We start from the raw sequence: 20082 nt of genomic DNA, 5'->3' as shown, positions 1-20082 counted from the left end.
AAACAGTCCTTGCCGCCCCGTTCTCCTCTAGGGAACCAATTATGGGCTTGTCCAAAGAGCTCTGTATCCTGGTGTGGACTCTGGAAGCCCTCATTTTTTTCCACAGGAAAGCAATTCAGATAGTCACTTAACTGGTCCAAGCTCTGTGATGAGATCTTAATTAAAACTCTACAAAATCATTTCTCTGAATTCCCTAAGAATTCTTTTCTTGGCAGTTGAGAGAATTGAGCTTTTTAATACAGGCCTGTGATATTAAGTGCCCAGGTTACATAATCAAACTTTCCCCAATCTAGAGCAGTGGATCATAATGCCTTCATGGACCCAGAATAGTGGTTATCAAGATTTCTAGCAACCTGTGTCCTTTGCCCTGCAGCTTAATCAATCCTGTGGGCAGGACCCCTGCTATCTCAGTATAATTTTCACATGGCTGTAAACAATTCTGCTTTAACCACCATGGCTGGGCCTTCATGAGGTCAGGAATCAAAATACACACGAGTAATCTTTGATTAAAGAAAATCTTCCCATGTGGTCCACCTTTCAAACAAGACTATTGCGCCTACCGTGAAGTGCTCTCTAAAGATAAAGAAAACGAGGCAAAACGGAAAAGAAAAAGAAAAAATTCACAGCATATTATCAAAGTAATATCAAAAATAAAAAAAAAAGTTATAACATTTAAATATAAGGGGGGAGGAGCAAGATGGCAGAGGAGTACAAGACCTCCTCAGGTCTCAGGAGTTCAGTAAACAGTTATCAAACCATTCTGAATGCCTACAGACTCAACAGGAGATCAAAGAGAAGAGCACCAATTCTGGGAACAGAAAACAACCACTTTCTGGAAGGTAGGACATGCAGAGAAGTGAATCTGAGGCCAAATACAGAGGAGAGACTGTGTGGGGAGAGGCCGGCTCCCAGCAAGTGGTGGAATGGGAGAGCACAAAATGGGGACTTTTAGAAGTCTGCCCCACTGAGGGATGTCCCTCCAGAGGCTAAGTGGAGGTAGAGTCCTTGGGGTGATAGTGTGGTCTCAGGACCTGTGGGGTCACAGAAAGACTGGGGTATCTGAGTGCAGCAGAGCTCCCAGGTATCGGAGCGGGGAAGCCGGCTACAGAGACGGGGCGAGGAGTGAGCTCTCAGCTTGGGGTTACCTTAAACTGTGGTGATACGCAGCACAGTCAGGCCACTGCTCTTCGAGGAGGGAACCCACAAATGGCAGATCTAGGGAGACCTCCTCCTTCTTCCTGCAGAAGAAGCAGCGCTGAAGCATGTAGCAGGAATCTTCTGGGTTTGGAGACTCCAAAGAGGTCTGTGTGCCAGAGACAGAAGCGCTTGGTCACAGGCTAGGTGAGCTCAGAGGGCAGCCAGAGACCAGGGAGACGGGAAAGACTGACTGCTTTTCTCTGAGGGCGCACTAGGAGTGTGGCCCCAAGTTCGCAGCTCCTCTGGGCCAGAGACTGGGAGGCCGCCATCTTCATTCCTGTTCTCCAGAGCTTTGCCGGAAGCGTTCAGGGAACAAAAGCTTCAGAGAGTGAACCTGAGCAGATGACTTAGCCGGGCTCCTGGCAAGGGTGGTACAATTCTGCCTTGGGCAAAGACATTTGAGAATCACAGCAACAGGCCCCTCACCTAGAAGATCAGCAAGAACATCCAGCCAAGACCAAGTTCACCAATCAATGAGAACGGCTAAACTTAAGAGCAATGGGAATACAGCATAGAGAATTCATGGTTATTTTCCCCATGATTCTGTAGTCTTTCAAAGTTAAATTTTTAATTTTTTTTTCTTATTCTATTTTTAAAAAAATTTTCCTCTGTCCTATTTTAACTTTTTAAAAACTATTTTACCTTATCAATACCTTTATACAAATCTTTTTTTTTTTTTAATTTTCATTGCTATGGTCATATTCTATCCTTTCATTATATTTAACCTTATTTTTTGTATACATATGGGTTATACTTTCTTTAAAATTTGGGATACAGTTTCTTCTAACAGATTAAAATATACCCTAAGTCTAGTGCATGCCTTTGTTCTAGGTTCCAGCCTGATCACATTCTTTCCTTTTTTTTTAAATTCTTTTTTCAACCAACTTATCAATTCCTTTTTTAGAATCTCTTTTTGATTTTCATCTTTACAGTCATATTCCATCCCTTCATCATATTTACCCTTATTTGTGTGTGTGTGTGTGTGTGTGTGTGTATGTGCGCGCGTGTGTTCTTTCTTTCCTTAAAATGTTGGGAGGCAGTTTGTTCTAACAGACCAAAATACACCCAAAATCAAGTGTGTGGCTCTATTTGTTAACCCAATATATATATAAAATAATATGTACATGTATATACATATATATTTTTTAATCCTTTTCTTTTTCTTTTCTCCTTTCTCCACCCATTCCCCACCACCACACACAGTTTTGGGTCTCTTCAGATTTGGTTAGTGTATATTTTTCTGGGATCCTTACTACCTTTTTAGTATTTTGTTCTCTCTCATTCATCTATTCTTACCTGGATAAAATGACAAGGCATAAAAACTCACCTCAAAAAAAGATGGCATGATATATTCTGCACACTAAACGAGAAAAACATGCAGCCAAGAATACTATATCCAGCTAGGCTTCATTGAAAATAGACAGGAAGATAAAAAGCTTCCAGGACAAACAAAAAATAAAGGAATTTGCAAACACCAAACCAGCCCTACAGGAAATATTGAAAAGGGGCCTCTAAACAAAGGGAGAGCCTAAAAGTAACAGACCAGAAAGGAACAGAGATAATATACAGTAACAATCACCTTACAAGCAATACAGTGGCACTAAATTAATATCTTTCAATAGTTACCCTGAATGTAAATGGGCTAAATGCCCCAATCAAAAGGCACAGGGTATCAAAATGGATAAAAAAATTAAGACTCATCAATACACTCTCTGCAAAAAACTCATTTTAGACCCAAAGAGACCTCCAGATTTGAAGTGAGGGGGTGGAAAACAATTTCCTATGCTAATAGGTATATAAAGAACACTGATGTGGCAATCCTTCTATCAGATAAATTAGATCTTAAGCCAAAGACTATAATAAGAGATGAGGAAGGACACTATAGCATATTTAAAGGGTCTGTCCAGCAAGAAGATCTAATGATTTTAAATATCTATGCCCCTAACATCGGAGCAGTCAATTATATAAACCAATTAATAACAAAATCAAAGAAACACATCTACAATACTACAATAATAGTATGGTATGTTAACACCTCCCTCACTGAAATGGACAGATCATCTAAGATCAACAAGGAAATAAAGGCTTTAAATGACACCCTGGACCAAATGGACATCACAGATATATTCAGAATATTCTTCCCCAAACAGCAGAATACATATTCTTCTCTAGTGCACATGGAACATCCTCCAGAACAGATCACATCCTGGGTCACAAACCAGGTCTCAACGGGTACTAAAAGACTGGGATCATTCCCTGCATATTTTCAGACCACAGTACTTTGAAACTAGAACTCAACCACAAGAGGAAAGCTGGAAAGAACTCAACATGGAGTTCTCAATCATGGAGTTCTCCATGTTGAGTTCTTTCCAGCTTTCCTCTACTTTTCCTCTACTAAAGAATGAATGGGTCAATGAGGAAATTAAAGAAGAATTTTTAAAAATTTCATGAATACACAACTGTTCAAAATCTTTGGGACACAGAAAAGGTGGTCAGAAGAGGAAAGTATATAGCAATACAAGCCTTTCTCAAGAAATAAGAAAGGGGGCACCTGGGTGGCTCAGTGGGTTAAAGCCTCTGCCTTTGGCTCAGGTTATGATCTCAGGGTCCTGGGATCGAGCCCCCCATCAGGCTCTCTGCTCAGTGGGGAGCCTGCTTCCCCCTCTCTCTCTGCCTACCTGTGATCTCTCTCTCTGTGTCAAATAAATAAATAAAATCTTTGAAAAAACAAAAACAAAACAAAACAAGAAAGTTCTCAAGAACTCAATCTAACCCTACACCTAAAGGAGCTAGAGAAAGAACAGCAAAGAAAGCCTAAACCCTGCAGGAGAAGAGAAATAATAAAGATCAGAGCAGAAATCAATGAACTAGAAACCAGAAGAACAGTAGAACAAATCAATGAAACTAGTAGGTGGTTCTTGGAAAGAATTAATAAGAATGATAAACCCCTGGCCAGACTTATTGAAAGGAAAAGAGAAAGGACCTAAATTAATAAAACCATGTATTAAAGAGGAGAGATCATAACCAGCACCAAAGAAATACAAACAATTATAAGAACCTATTATGAGCAACTATATACCAGCAAATTTGACAATCTGGAAGAAATGGATGCATTCCTAGAGACATATAAACTATCAAAACTGAACCAAGAAGAAACAGAAAACCTGAACAGACCCATAACCAGTAAGGAGATTGAAACAGTCATCAGGAATCTCCCAAAAACAAGAGCCCAGGGCCAGATGGCTTTCCAGGGGAATTCTACCAAACATTTAAAGAAGAATTAAAACCTATTCTGAAACTGTACCAAAAAATAGAAATGGAAGGAAAACTCCCAAACTCATTTTGTGAGGCCAGCATTACCTTGATCCCAAAACCAAAGACCCCATCAAAAAGGAGAATTACAGACCAGTATCCTTGATGAACACGGAGGCAAAAATTCTCACCAAAGTACTAGCCAATAGGATCCAACAGTACCTTAAAAGGATTATTCACCATGACCAAGTGGGATTTATTCCTGGGCTTTAAGGTTGGTTCAACATCTACAAATCAATGTAAAACATTAATAAGAGAAAGAACAAAAAACATATGATATTCTCAATAGATGCTAAAAAACATTTGACAAAGTACAGCATCCTTTCTTGATCAAAATGCTTCACAGTGTAGGGATAGAGGGTATGTACCTCAATATCCTCAATGCCATCTATGAAAAGCCAACAGCGATTATCATTCTCAACAGGAAAAAACTGAGAGCTTTTCCCCTAAGGTCAGGAACACAGCAGGGCTGTCCACTATCACCACTGCTATTCAACACAGTACTAGAAGTACTAGCTTCAGCAATCAGATAACAAAAAGAAATAAAAGGCATCCGAATCAGCAAAGGAGAAGTCAAACTCTCACTCTTTGCAGATGGTATGATAGTTTATGTGGAAAACCCAAGACTCCACTCCAAAACTGCTAGCTCTCATACAAGAATTTAGTAAAGGATATAAAATCAATGCACAGAAATCAGTTGCATTTCTATATACCAAGAGCCAGACCAAAGGAAGAGAAATTAAGAAGTCGATCCCATTTACCACAGCACCCCAAACCATAAGATACCTAGGAATAAACCTAACCAAAGAGGCAAAGAATCTGAACTCAGAAAACTATAAAGTACTCATGAAAGAAATTGTGGTAGACATAAAGAAATGGAGAAACATTCCCTGCTCATGGATTGGAAGAACAAATATTGTGAAAATGTTGATGCTACCCAAAACAATCTACACATTTAAGGCAATCTGTATCAAAATTCCATCAGTTTTTTTTTTTTCAAAGAACTGGAACAAATTATCCTAAACTTTATATGGAACCAGAAAAGACCCAGAATAGCCACAGGAATGTTGAAAAAGAAAACCAAAGTTGGTGGCATCAAAATCCCAGACTTCAAGCTCTATTACAAAGCTGTCATCAAGACAGAATGGGACTGGCACCAAAACAGACACATAGATCAATGGAATAGAATAGAAAGCCCAGAAATGGACCCTCAACTCTATGGTCAACTCATATTCGACAAAGCAGGAAAGAATGTCCAGTGGAAAAAAGACAGTCTCTTCAACAAATGGTGATGGGAAAGTTGGACAGCCACATGCAGAAGAATGAAACTGGACCATTTCTTCATGCCACACACAAAAAATAAACTCTGAATTGATGAAAGACCTCAGTGTGAGACAGGAATCCATCCAAATCCTTGAGTAGAACACATGCAGCAACCTCTTCAACCTCAGCTGCAGCAACTTCTTCCTAGAAACATCGCCAAAGGCAAGGGAAGCAAGGGCAAAAATGAACTATTGGGACTTCATCAAGATCAAAAGCTTTTGCACAGCAAAGAAATCAGTTAAGAAAACCAAAAGACAACCGACAGAATGGGAGAAGATACTTGCAAATGACATATCAGATAAAGAGCTAGAATCCCGGATCTATAAAGAACTTATCCAACTCAACACCCAAAGAACAAAGAATCCAATCAAGAAATGGGCAGAAGACATGAATAGACATTTCTGCAAAAAAGACATCTAAATGGCCAACAGACACCTGAAAATGTGCTCAACATCACTCGGCATCAGCAAAATGTAAATCAAAACTACAGTGAGATACTACCTCACACCAGTCAGAATGGCTAAAATTAAGTCAGAAACCGACAGATATTGGCGAGGATGCAGAAAAAGGGGAACCCTCCTACACTATTGGTGGGAATGCAAGCTGGTGCAGCCACTCTGGAAAACAGTATGGAGGCTCCTCAAAAAGTTGAGAATAGAGCTAGCATATGACCCAACACACTACTAGGTATTTACTGTAAAGATACAAATGTAGTGATCTGAAGCGGCACATGAACCCAATGATTTATAGCAGTGATGTCCACAATAGCCAAACTATGGGAAGAACCTAAATGTCCATCAACAGAAGAATGGAAAAAAGAAGATGTGGTGTAAATACATATACATATATATATATATAATATAATATAATATAAAAATTTTAATTTAATATTTAATATATAGATTTAATATTTTATATATAGGTGTGTGTGTATATATATATATATATACACACACACACAATGGAATACTATGCAGCCATCAAAACCCCCCATATCTTGGCATTTGCAATGATGTGGATGGAACTAGAGGGTATTATGCTAAGTGAAATAAGTTAAACAGAGAAAGGCAATTATATGATCTTTCTGATATGTGTGTGTGTTTTAAGATTTTATTTATTTATTTGACAGACAGAGATCACAAGTAGGTAAAGAGGCAGGCAGAGAGAGAGGAAGGGAAGCAGGCTCCCTGCCCAGCAGAGAGCCTGATGCGGGGCTTGATCCCAGGACCCTGGGATCATGACCTGAGCCCAAGGCAGAGGCTTTAACCCACTGAGCCACCCAGGTGCTCCTGATAGGATGATTCTGAGGCAGGGTCATTTGGAAAATTAAACCACATGGGCTTTTTCATTTTCTGAAAAAGTTGGCCGACTGAAGTAAATCATGATGCCATAAAATCATTCACAGCAAAAAATGGGGAAATTCTTAAAAAGATAAAACTTGGTAGAGCAACATCAGCGAGGTGGCAGGAAAAGAAGTCTCTCGCTTGCATCACACCCTCAAAAACAATGGGTAGGCATCTATCCACAGATGGATGTGCCTTTGTGGGGGGTTTTGGGGTCCAGGCAGGAGCATGGGAGGTAAGGTAAATCTATATAAGCTCAAACACCAACTTGCCTTACCTTCTCCATCCCTGCGGTCAGGTTACAAGCTCACACGACTTTTGCAAACCTAATCGCAATATGAAAAGACTCCATCATAACACTCCTCTCTGGAACTCATATGAAAACAGATCTTCAGTAAGGAAAGCACATACTCAAGTAAACGCTGTCTGCCAAAAGCCTGAAGCAGTTGAACGCAATTTCATTTGGTACTCCTGGCTCAAAGCCACTCACATGGCCTGGAGTTGGGGGAATTGGGGGGGCAGGGATGTCAGCAGAGCTAGGTAGGCCCAGACCAACCACCTTAGCCAAGCCCCTCAACATGAAAGCAAGCATGCCCTTGAGAGATTCACACCACGTCCTTCACTTTTAAGCAACTTGAGCCACCACTACGATTCTCATTAGGGGTGCTTTATTTATTACGCTTTATTTTTAAGACCACAGCTCAGGAATAAGTGTCTATAAACCACGGCTTTTGTCCTCAGAGTAACCTTCATAACCAGTTTGTGCCCAGAAGGCTGTTCTTGTTCCACAAAAATGCTGAGGCCTAAAGATGTAGGTGCGGTGGGGTTGACTGATCGTCGGTGTTTTAACTCAATGTTGAATTTCCTGACTCAGCCATAAACCCTGAAATCACATTTCATTAACAGTGATTGTCTACTTGGAGGAAAAACAAAAGGGGCTATTAATATCTGAAGGAGACTTGAGAACGAAGTTTAACTGATGATTTCTTCAATCACTCCAGACACTTGTTTTCATTCCCCTGGGAAAGGCTAACAGGCTTTTGGGGGAACGTGCTTTGTTCTCAGTCACACCAGACTTCTCCACATTAGAATCACGATGCTGAAAGCTGACTTCATAGATGTTGAGATGGATAGGGGTAAGTTCTCAACTCTTTAGGTGATGAGGTGTCCGACTGAAGTGCTTCAAATAACAGCAAGTTGTCCTCAGGAAAACTCTTCTGCTTGATGTATGGCGGTCCAGGGGTCTCACTCCATCTCTGACGATGGCTCCTGCTGGTGCCTCTTTCTGTCTTTATAAAGAGGAAGGGCACATGCTCTGCCTTAGTCTTCTCTGCTGGAGCCTTTATGAGCCCAAGGGAAGCAGCAGGATCTTTGACTAAGATCTCACTATGACTAATTCTCCTGCTTCCTCCCAGTCTCCTGGGAGAACAAAATGTCCAGCTCAACTCATACTTTCCGCCACATGACACAAGGTATGGCCAGGATACTACCTCGGCAGTAGTTTTTTGGAAACAGCTATGGAGATACCTACTAGGTTGGGAAATGGCCAACTAGCCCTACTTATGAGGTCTCTGTGGGAAAATGCTAGGCCTCTAAAAACCACTTGGGTGTTTGAACACCTAGAGTCCAAACACTTACTGCCTAAATTCTCAAAATCCTAATAGTTCACAAATACCTTCTGGTGTGGGTTAGTTTTGCTGGGCTCAAGTCAATTAAAGCATGACATTTAAGTGAATTTAAGTCTTCTTCCAAAATAACAAAAGCTTGTTAGTTATGAATGTTCTCATTAAGCCATGATGTCACTTGAATTCAGGAGGCAGTAAGATGCCCAGGGTCCCGCTTGAGTAAGTCTACGTGGCCAAAAGTGGGCTTTTGCCTTGTATGTACCACAGTCCACAGTAGACACATTATAAGGAACTCAAAAGATGGCATGTGATTAAGTTTTCAAGTTTCTGTGATGCTGAATTCCCAAGTTGGGTAACTTGTAGGAAACTAAGGAGCGGAGAGTAGCAAGGCGGGTATCCATAACACTCCCAAATCTGCCACGGTGGGCAGATAGCACAGAAGTCCAACCCCCAAGTCTGGAGCCTTGGGGTTCAGGTCAGCTTGTCCCCCTTGAGAGATAAGGCATTTGGGTAATTGATTTTCTTCTTTGATCCCACGTGCGCTTTTATGTAAACTCAGTATTCTGGCACTCAGCCTGTCTGTACTGCTGTGAGACCAAACGGGGCGATTTTTTGTGAAAACACTTCTATTTTTTATTTTCTTCCAGTCTAAAGGCAGCCCCACAGGAATTCTCCTTCCCTACATGCCAAACACCTAAGATTGCAGCAGGATATTTCCTTCCCTGGAGAGAGGTGAACCAGAGACCAACCCCCCTGCTAATTCCTATCTGGGACCCAAAAGATTCTGTCACTGCTGCCAAAAACCCAAACCCAACTAAAATAAGATGTGGTGGCTTATAATGAATGAGAGTTCCTACCATTATGGTGGCACTGTTGTTAAAAAGAGTGATACATGAGAGGTTTCCTGATGTGCTCAGGTTACTAAAACAGAGCGAAAACATTTCCATTGTCAGCTCTGAGTGAAAGCTGGAATTAATTGACAGGCAAATAAACACAATTAGCTCAGAAAAATGGGCTGGTTGTGAGGCGCTGCTTCTACTGGTGAGGGTCGGCAGGACCCAGAGGTCACTGTTGAATGCCACTCTACAGGTTGCCCAGGAGCTAGACAGCGATGCAAATGAGCCTCAAGAACATGAAGGCTTATTATTTTTTTTGGTACCTACATCTTTATAACTTTATAATGTCTTGATGCTGGGCAAGGAATTCCAGTACAATTTCCTTACAACTGCCAAAAATAACAAATGACAAATACTCAAGTTGGATGTTTTGTTTCCAGGTGATACAACTCTGCTGAGATCATCTGGACTGAGGAAGCAAACAGCCCAGTTGGTAGTTGAGGGTATCACTGATGGTCTAGCTGTTCATGTGTATACTACATCTCTTTCTAGAATGCTGCCTTCTAACTGGGGGGTTATCAATTTCCCCTGCTTTTGGCTGTAAGGTCTTAGAATTTCGTGGCTACAAGATGGTTCTGTATCTCATGGCTGCATAATTCCTAGCCATGGTAGGTGTTACAGGGTTACGGTTGTTTTAGCATACACCCTCCAAGACAAGGCTGGACCTCTGGCAGCTAGTTAGACAGGAAACCACCCTGCTAAGTCCTGGCCCCAGGGAGATGTGTATCTGTAAACACTTGAAAGACCTTGGAGTTGGTCACTCTACATTTTATCTGCTTCTCTTAGGAAAGTCTTGATGGCTTCCTCAATCTGAGTTTGTACTTCTTGGTAGTTTCATGTGAGTCACTCTTCCAGTCATACACCAGTGTTCTTTGACTGGAACAAGTCAACTCTGGTTCCGGTTGATTCCTATCTTTGTCGTTCTGAATTCTGAGAGACCATACTTGGAGCAAAAACTATCGTAAACCAAGTTATAATTACAACATCAAGATTTTTGTGTAGATCAATCTAGGTCTGGGATTTATATCAAAGACATAAAAATCTAATCTGATAAAACCTTGGCAATGAGAGGAAATTGATACCCATTAATTTTAAAAGGCTAGGTCTATATAAGCATTCATCTCAACGGCCAATGTTGGATCTTCCTAAAGAGATCTGACCACCAGGCACCAACGGGGAATTCCATCTCCCTAAGGCAGGCACATTCTCCCTCTGGACATATAAACATGGTGCCAGTGTCATATTCTTTATACCAAATGATTGTTTTCAACTCCAAATCCCTATACCTTTAAAGACATTTTGGTAAGGATGCACAGATACTGAGTTAAGAATCCTTTAAAATCGTCTGAAGTAGTAGCGTTCACAGTACTCACACATGAAGTGCAGCTTCCAACCCCACTGGTGCACACCGCTGAAAAGTCAATGCTAAAGAGTTAGTGTGTCTTACAGCTGAGCACTGAGCACACCCCAGACCATAGCCCCCAACCCCAGCCTTCTTTCTACCGGGTGCATCCTTTAAAATGACAGATTTTCAAGTCTTGGGTATTTAGAATTCTTTAAGCACCTTCTTAGACTCAATCTTTACACACCCCACCAGCAGCAGCGCACTGGGCTTCATGCGTTCAACAACTCCAGGGTATTCCACTTGACATGTTTCCCAAACCCAAATGGCGAGAAACGGTGTGTAGAAGCTAATTCTAAGGCAGCACTGCTCCCATGGAACTTTCTGTGATGCTGGATGTGTTCTATAAATTTGAGTTGTCCAATATGGTAGCCATTAGCCATATGCAGGTACTGAATACTTGAAATGCAGTTAGTGTGACTAATAAATCTATTTTTTTAAAACTAATTTTAGTAGAGTTAAATTTAAATAGCCACAAATAGCTAGTGCAACCACACCGAACAGTGCAGCCCTAAAGCATCTGAGTAACGTGACGACTTTCTGATACAGTCGTTTTACAAACTGAAGAGGCACTCGGTAAGTGTTTGGTACAACCTGTCCTTGCTAACCTCCCTCTGCTCTCCCTTCTAGTTCCTGCCAAATGAAAATAAAAACAAAACTAAAAACGCAATAATAACAAAGCCCATGTGACTTTAACACCAGTCTCCCTTGAATGAAGCTAGTAATTTTTAGTATATGGGAGTGGTACAGTCAGACAAAAATGAAAGCCAGCCAAACAAAGAATTAGAAATAAGCATACTAGAAGTTATTTATGTTTAATGCTTAAAAGTCTGAATGCACAAACAATCTACCATTATAGAAGTACTGGTGGTCAATACGATGCATTAGAACTATGTACAATGCACAGTTTAGTATCAAAATCTTTCTACACTGTAGAGTTTTACGAAACTGTTAATGACATCAAACACTAAGCACTTAAGACACCATTTTTTTTTTTCTGCTACCACATTAGGAACGTCAATGGACAGTCCATTTCAACTTGCAGCATCCATCCGTTTCTAGTATGAAATTAAGTAATTTTCTACTTACACAATAAAGTTTATCTACACAGTTCTCTTGATTTTGATCCATAGCAGCAAAGGCACTGTACATCAGCAGATCCACAGACTTAAAAAGATTTTTAAAGCATTCAAACAAAAAAATAATAAAAAAAAAAAGGAGTCACATATCATAGTTGAACAGCAACAACAACAACATAAAAGATAACACAATGTTTCCGGCACAATGGCACAGCCTGTGTCCATTTCGGGGACATCCAACTAAGACAGGGAAAGAACCGGAGGTAAAGAAAGCAAGTCCTCATCCCAGGTGAGAGTCCATTCTTTCTGGTTTTCAGAGGGAGGTCCTTGCAAGTCTCCTCTGCTGTCCTCATTTTGTAAAAGACTTGACTTGCACAGCAGGAGGACTCCTCCCCTGAATCCGCGCAGTTCCCAAAGAACATGCCAAAAAATAGCCTGTAATTTCTCGTAATGACAAAACTGCCCAAAGGTATACATCTCCGTTTGTAAAGAAACGTGGCAAAAATATCCAGAAGGGATTAAGTTCTCTCTTTAGGCCAAATTTAATTTGTTCATCTGTCTATAATACATTAAAAAAAGGAATTAAAAACTTAGTACAAAGACACTTGTCAACAAGTCAAAAATGAAAAAAAAAGTCCAATTACTTTTATCAAATAGAGTCTAAAGCTATAGATATATTGGTTAAAAGTTGTCCAGATAGACTCAAATGAATACGACGTGGCCTGTCATGTTCTAATTGTTCAAATTTCCAAACATTTAAAGTAAGTAGAAAACAAAACAAAACAAAAAATCTAACAACACAGCAACATATTGCTTCCATATGTAATTATACATTTCACATCTCTATACAGTCCTTAGTCTACATTTAGTGACATTTTTCATCAATTATGTTAAACCTCCCTTTCCCCTCCTTTGCCAAAAAAAGGGGGGGAGGGGTATCAAATACAACGCATCTTCATTATCAATGCAGGAGCAGACAGCTTTATTCAGTCAAAGTTAGAAAGCCTTCTTTAAACAAAATAAATATATTACAGATATAATACATAATTAAAGATTCCGTCACTGTTAAGTGTGGTAATTCCATGTTCTTCCAAGCAGAGCGCTGAAGATTTGGTATCACAGGTTCTTAATGAGTATTCACAATTCAATAGCAAGGGAGGAAGTGGGGGTAAGAGATGGGATTAAACTCCACAACTGCAATGAGTATCTGAAATCCTTGGTTTTAGATGCGGGGGGAAGAGGATGATAGAACAAAGTGCTACAAGGAGAAGGGGTCCAGTTCGCATGAAGATTTGTCCTTAATAAATAACTTCATAAACCGTGGCCTTCTTATCCCCAGAGCCAGTGACAATGTATTTGTCATCCACAGAGATGTCACAGCTAAGCACCGATGAGGATTCTTTGGACTAGGAAAGAAACAAATACAAATGTTACCTACTGAAAGAAAAACCCATGAGGTGGGACTGGACGACAAAGTAAAAACAAGCGTGAAGGTGACCTGTTGTCCAAACAGGAGCAGCCCGCCAGGCAAGGCAGTCCCGGCCCTCCCTCAAAATGGCGAGGCCCAGGACACTCTAGGGACACCTCACCACGCTAGCCTACAGGCTCCTGCAATGGGGACATCAGGTGGCAGGCAAGCCAGCTGTATAAGCACATGTTTTGAAGAAGTAAGGCCTGGTCTCGAACCCTCTTCTCCAGACAGGTAAGAGCAGAGTGTTCTTAGCATTCCCCACTTCCGTCAGATGGCTTGGAGGTCGGGCTGTGGAACACCAGACCGGTCACTTAACCCTGGTGAAACTCCTATCTTACAAACAGGTCAGGACCGCTTACCTGCCTGCTACCTCAAGAGAGTTGCCTCAGAGTTCAAGTGGAAAATGTCGTGGAAAACACTACATTTTTTGAAATTGGGAATGTAAAAATATTTCTAATAGAAAGCCCAATTCTCCTGTGTGAAAAAAGAATGCATATCTCCAAGTAGGGAGGAGTTCAACAGTTAGAAGGAGAAATGTTCCATACTTAAGAGTCCTGGATACCATGCTCAACTCACCAACCACAAGGAGATCAAGGTCAACTTTGAACTGAACTGTGCTAAATGAATGAATGCTGCAGGATTTTAACCAGAACTCTGAAGACTTAAAAAATTAACACCTGATGTGCAGAAGCTAACCTACGGCCAGTGTTTCTCAAACTTTTTTCATTGTAACCTGTATTTTTTTTTTTAATGATTTTATTTATTTGTCAGGGAGAGCGAGCGAGCGAGAGAGCGAGAGAGCGCATGCACAAGCAGGCAGAGTGGCAGGCAGAGATGGAAAGAGAAGCAGACTCCCCGCTGAGCAAGGAGCCCAATGTGGGACTCAATCCCAGAATCCTGGGATCATGACCTGAGCCAAAGGCAGCGGCTTAACTGACTGAGCCACCCAGGCGTCCCAATTGACTGTAACCTGTAATTAATCCATTTTACTTCACAATCCAATATACACAAAAGATACAACACTTTATGCTTACTATAAAAGAGCCACTCTAAGATTATAGATTTCCTTTTTTTTATTCCCAGTCCTTTTTGGGACCACCAGAAAGGTTGTGACCCATAATATTAACAATGTATACTACATTCAGTTATAAATTTCATGACAGCAATAATCAGCTACTTGTGTCCTATCGATTACCTGGCACAGTATTTTCACTCAATATATGTATTTTTGTATTATGCGTTGATCTACTCTATGATGACATAATACTACGCTCAAGGAAACTGCAAATCTGTTGTTGTCCCTTAAAAAAAAAAAGCACATCTAAAAAATAACATCCCAAGTATAGGTTAAAAAAGAGAAGTGTTCTTTAAACTGCCTGTGAAATTTCCACATTCCAGCCAGGGAGAGCACAGAGACGATGAGTGTGCCCATGTTGATCACATCTACCATTTGGTCCTCCTACAAATAATTTCACACACTACACATTAAGTACCACTAAGTCAGTAAGAATAAACATTTCTGAAATTAATTAAGATTTACTAAACTTTCCACAACACTTCTTTGGGGAAAAAAAAAAAATCAAAGAAATAACAATACTAATAGGAATATTCAGGCAAAATGCTCAACGTTTTTAAATAGAAGCACTTTAAAGACACAATACACACACACAAATCACAGAGGATGCAAAAACTCTAACGTATACATGGGACTGAGGCACGGAAAGCTGGTTAGTGCGATGGGCAGTGTCTCGGCCCTGGGTCGAAGAGAACCGGAGGTCACCCCCCCAGCTCCACACTGTGGGGCTGTGACACCACCCTCCCTCAGGCAAGGTAGTCTTCTCTTGCCCTACCTCCGAGGACACTCAGGAGCCTTATTGATCTGACAGAATGCACAGAGAGACTCTGGGTAAACCATCGCCATGCAGGGAGCACGCACTAGACGGAAGCTGGACAAGTGTTACCTGGAATATACTGGCCCCATAAGGTGTTCTCCAGGCATTCAGAAGGTTGTCCTTTCCAGTGCTTACAAACCATTTGCCTACAGAAACAGTTTGGAAAAAGGTCTTGTTTGTGTTACTGTGTCAGATACCAGAGATTTGCTTTATAGCGCACAAACTATTCATGGAAAACTCTTCTAATTTGCAACAAAAGTTTCTTTTCACTGGAAACATAAAGCTCACTGTCCTAGATTTAGTGAGTCATTCATCCTTCCAACAATGGTAAGTGGATCGGCACATGGCATTAGAGACGCAGGCACATATGTACTTTGGAAGAGGGACAAGTTACTAAACCAAAGGAGTGGAGTGAGGACGCATCCGCGGGAGGGCAAAGGGGGTGGACTGTCACGGACAGGATACAGACGGGAGGGGGCTGCTTACCACAATGGGCAAACTTGAGCGACAGGACGCAGCTCTCGTGGAGATGCAGCTGGTATTTGTCCGGCTTGGTGACGTGCAGCACTTCCACGTTACTGTTCTCCATCCCCACAGCCAGCCACTCTCCGGTTGGGCAGTAGCCCAGAGAAAAGATCTACGAGTGGAACAGTTCAGAGTGATGGTGCCTAGAGAAGAAACGCTGCCTCTCGCAGGAGGTACTGCTTCTTCTGAGGATACTATTTAAATTGTGAAGGAAGTCTAGATGATTCCAATTATATAAGAAGAAATCACAGCCAAATGGGTGATGCCCAAGTAACACATACATCTATCTGCACAATATCATTTAATGAATCAATTAGGCAAAATTCAAAGAATACAAAGTAATGGTCTTTGCAGGAAAAACCTGCTAAAAGCTTATAAATGAGATTTTTTTCTAATCCTTTAATACACATTACTGTGTTTTGACAGAACTGAGTTATTTAACCCAGAGTCAAAAGGGACTTTGTCACATGGTATAGTCTGTCATGTATATCACAAAACTGTGTCTTCTGGAGTGTCCCGGGCCCACACCTGTACCTGTGAGGTGAAGTCGTGCTGCTGCAGCTGCCGCCCCTCGCGTAGGTCCCAGGACCTGACCGTGTTGTCCAGGCCGCCCGTCCAGAGCTTGGTGCCGTCGTTAGAAATGTCAATACAGCTGGCCCCGTCTGTGTGGCCCTGGAATTGCCTGAAAAATGTCAAAACAGAGGGAAAACCTTAAAAAAGTTAGTTTTTATGTGAACTCAATTCCGAGCTCGTCAGTGCAGCCACTGTGGAAAACAGTGTGGAGTTCTATAAAAAATTAAAAGGTGAATTACCATAAGATCCAGTGACTCCATGACTGGTATTTACCCAAAGAAAAGGAAAACACTAATTTGAAAAGATGTCCGCCCCCCTATGTTTACTGCAGCATTATTTACAATAGCCAAGATATGGAAGCAGCCCAAGTGTCCATTGATAGATGGGTAAAGAAGATGTGGTATACATATAAGATGGAATATTATTCAGCCATAAAAAAGAGTAAGTGCTTATCATTTGCAATAACATGGATGAATACAGAGTATAACACTAATTGAAATAAGTCAAAGAAAGATAAATACTATATGACTTCACTCATCTGTAAGAATTTAAGAAATAAAACAAATGAACAAATGAAGAAAAAAAGAGACAGACAAACAGACTTATACAAAGAACAAACTGATGGTTACCAGAAGGGAAGTGGTGGGAGAATGGGTGAATGAGATGAAGGGAATTAAAAGTACATTTGTGGTGATGAGCACTGAGTCATGCACAGACTTGCTGAATCATGATTTTGTACACTTGAAACTACAATAACACTCAATGTTAATTGTACTTCAGTAAAAAAAAAAAAATTGAGAACTTCTCAGGGATCAGTTTCATTGTAGGTCTTACAGATTAGGTTTACTGTGTTTTCTAATTATTCAACTAAGAAAGCATATTCATAGAGAGATTCAGGTTTAACTGAGAGGTTCAATTTCTTACACTTTTTATTTTTGAACACTTAGGGGTCTTTGACTGTCATACCAAAAAACAACTGATATAACCAAAGGGAAAAAAGATCTCCAACTGAAATAAAAGAAAACACACAGCTATATGTATATGAACTAATCAAAAATACATCTAAGACTGATTTTATCATTGTAATATGAAGGAAAGGGTTTAAGAGGAGGTAAGGCATGTTATATGTTCCTTTCTACAAAAGCTATGGGGATGGCCACAGGAGTCACAGAGCAAATTTTGCCAGTGCGCAGTTATGCAACTGTAGCAGGCTGTGCAAGACCACAAAAAGGCTATGCTCTCAAGTAAGGCACATGGAAAGAAACTCAGTGTGGCTCAGCTGTTCCAGGAGCTGGCAGAATGTACAAAAGACACTGGGAAAAGAAGAGATTAGAAGCAGTTCCTCGTAAGAGCCTTACCCAAGATGAAACAAATGATGACCACTTTATTTTTGGAATCATGCATAGAGCTCAGTCCTGCAAAAAATATCTGACAGATGGCCAGTAGAGGCCTCTTCTCCTTACATACTCCCCTTGACTTGCGGCTAGGCCGGATTACAACCTTCTCACACCCTTCAGCAAATCATACCTCATACTTCCTGCTCTCTCGGGTGCTGACATCTGGAGACTCATTTCAGGGCATTATCTACCAACACCAATGCCATATAATTTCACTTCTAAACAGACATCTCAGTGCATCGACCCATCCTTAATGGTGGGATTACAGATAATCTAGACCATTTCAGAGTGAAGCACAATGCTGAGGCCCGTAGCAGGGGTTCAGAGATGATCTACTGACAGAAGGCACATGTGGGATACACGTGGCATGGAGGACACTGCCCTGGTGCTGTGAATCTTCTTGGGGAGTGTCTAGCGACAGTGACGGCTGGTTAGCAAGTGCAGATGGCAAATTATAGACGTCTAACGAGCTCATGAGGTCATGGGAACATGATGTACATTAATTATGTAAAAATGACCTCATTTTTTTTTTAAAAACCCAAATCAGTGATGCTTAGGATAATGTCCAAAAAAAAAAAAAAAACAAAACAAAGAAAGAGAACAACCCCTCATTTGGTAAGTTCAAAAGTTCAAAGGCAGAAAATAAGATTTTACATCAGTAATTTGTTTCTGAGACAGAGATAGTGCGAGAGGGCAGGAGCAGGGAGGAGAGGGAGAAACAGGCCACCTGCTGAGCAGGCAGCCGGATGCGGGACTCAATCCCAGGAGACTCAGATCATAACCTAAACTGCAGGCAGTCACTTAACCAACTGAGCTACCCAGGCGCCCTCTAGCCACCTTTCAAATGAGCCTGTTCCTAACACATTTTAGTAGAATTCTATTTCATTGTTTTAGACACACACAGCTCTTTGGCACAGAGTGGTAAAATCGGCTCCCTCGCGTGCCCTGGGCAGGGATCTTGCTGACCCACCTCACCAGCGTCTGGTTGTGCAGGTCCCAGACGGCGATGTTACCGTCACTGCAGCACGAGAAGCAGACCTTGGAGTCGGGGCTGATGGCCAGAGCGTAGCACGCAGGGGCCGAAGACGTCAGCTCTGCCTTGATGCGTGGGGTCGGAGCCGCCAGGTCCCAGATGGACAGAGTGCTGGCCTCCCCTCCCACGATGAGGGTGCGACCGTCAGGGAGCAATCGGCAGGAACGGATGTAGTTATCCCTGTTCTGTAGAGACAAAAACCATCAAGAGATCACTCATGAGGAAAGGAAAACAGCATTAACACGAGAGCAGAAATCCATAAAAGTATTGTGTTCCCTCCTGGTTTTAATGAGCCATTTTTACTTATGACAATGATAAAGTGGATTAATGCTAGAAAATTACATGAAATTAGGGAAGTACTTAAACTTGATCTACAAATTTAGTGCTGAGATATTTAATCTTAATTAGCATGAAAATGCAAAGATCTAGACCCAACTCCCACCACCACCAACCAAATCACCCAGCTGCCTGACTCATTTGCGCACACACACACACACACACACACACACACACAAACACCCCAACGCAGGAGCGCACGAGTCCTGGGCAGCAGTGGTTGATCAAGCAGCATCAACTGGAGGCAAAATTTGTTCGAGGAATATTAAGGGAGGGGGAGTGAGAAAAAAGGTCCTTTCAACGTGAGGGTCTGGGAATGTTGTGTACAACAAATATGTTAAACCAACCTAACATTGTGGAGCAGCAGAAATTCCACTGCTGGTTTAAGGAAGAATGTCCAGCAGAAGTTTTATAAATGATGGAAGGACAAACGCCCAAGACATAGGCAAGGGAATAGTCTACTGTCTGCGCAGAAAGCAGGACGTTACTTTGGTAATGTCACCATGTGACAGACCGAGAGGTGTGCTCTCACAGAAGCCCTCCTGGGCTTTTAACGTTTCTTATACTCCTTTATCAGACCGGAAAACGGGTAGTGAGCCTGTGCCCACGAATTGGGCAGGACTCATGAAAGTTGCACTCTCCACATGAAGGACCACAAACCACCGAAGACAATTACCC

The 20082-nt window shown here is 41.4% G+C and overlaps 1 protein-coding gene across 11 annotated transcripts in view; it reads right to left on the bottom strand.

Moving 5' to 3' along the window:
- Positions 1-11881: 11881 nt before the first annotated feature.
- TLE4 (TLE family member 4, transcriptional corepressor) overlaps positions 11882-20082 on the bottom strand; it is a 143298-nt gene continuing 135097 nt past the window's right edge. For all 11 annotated transcript variants that reach the window (XM_082694480.1, XM_082694469.1, XM_082694474.1 and 8 more), the window contains 5 exons: positions 19006-19253; positions 16600-16747; positions 16027-16177; positions 15610-15686; positions 11882-13583 (listed from right to left, as the gene is read on the bottom strand). In XM_082694480.1, the coding sequence (XP_082550606.1) occupies positions 13476-13583; positions 15610-15686; positions 16027-16177; positions 16600-16747; positions 19006-19253 (732 nt within the window). In that variant the 3' untranslated portion in view covers positions 11882-13475. The remainder of the gene's footprint in view (positions 13584-15609; positions 15687-16026; positions 16178-16599; positions 16748-19005; positions 19254-20082) is intronic.

Source organism: Mustela nivalis, assembly GCF_964662115.1.
Source record: "Mustela nivalis genome assembly, chromosome: 13".
In the NCBI taxonomy this organism is placed as follows: Eukaryota; Metazoa; Chordata; class Mammalia; order Carnivora; family Mustelidae; genus Mustela; species Mustela nivalis.
This window is presented reverse-complemented; position numbering and strand designations above follow the sequence as displayed.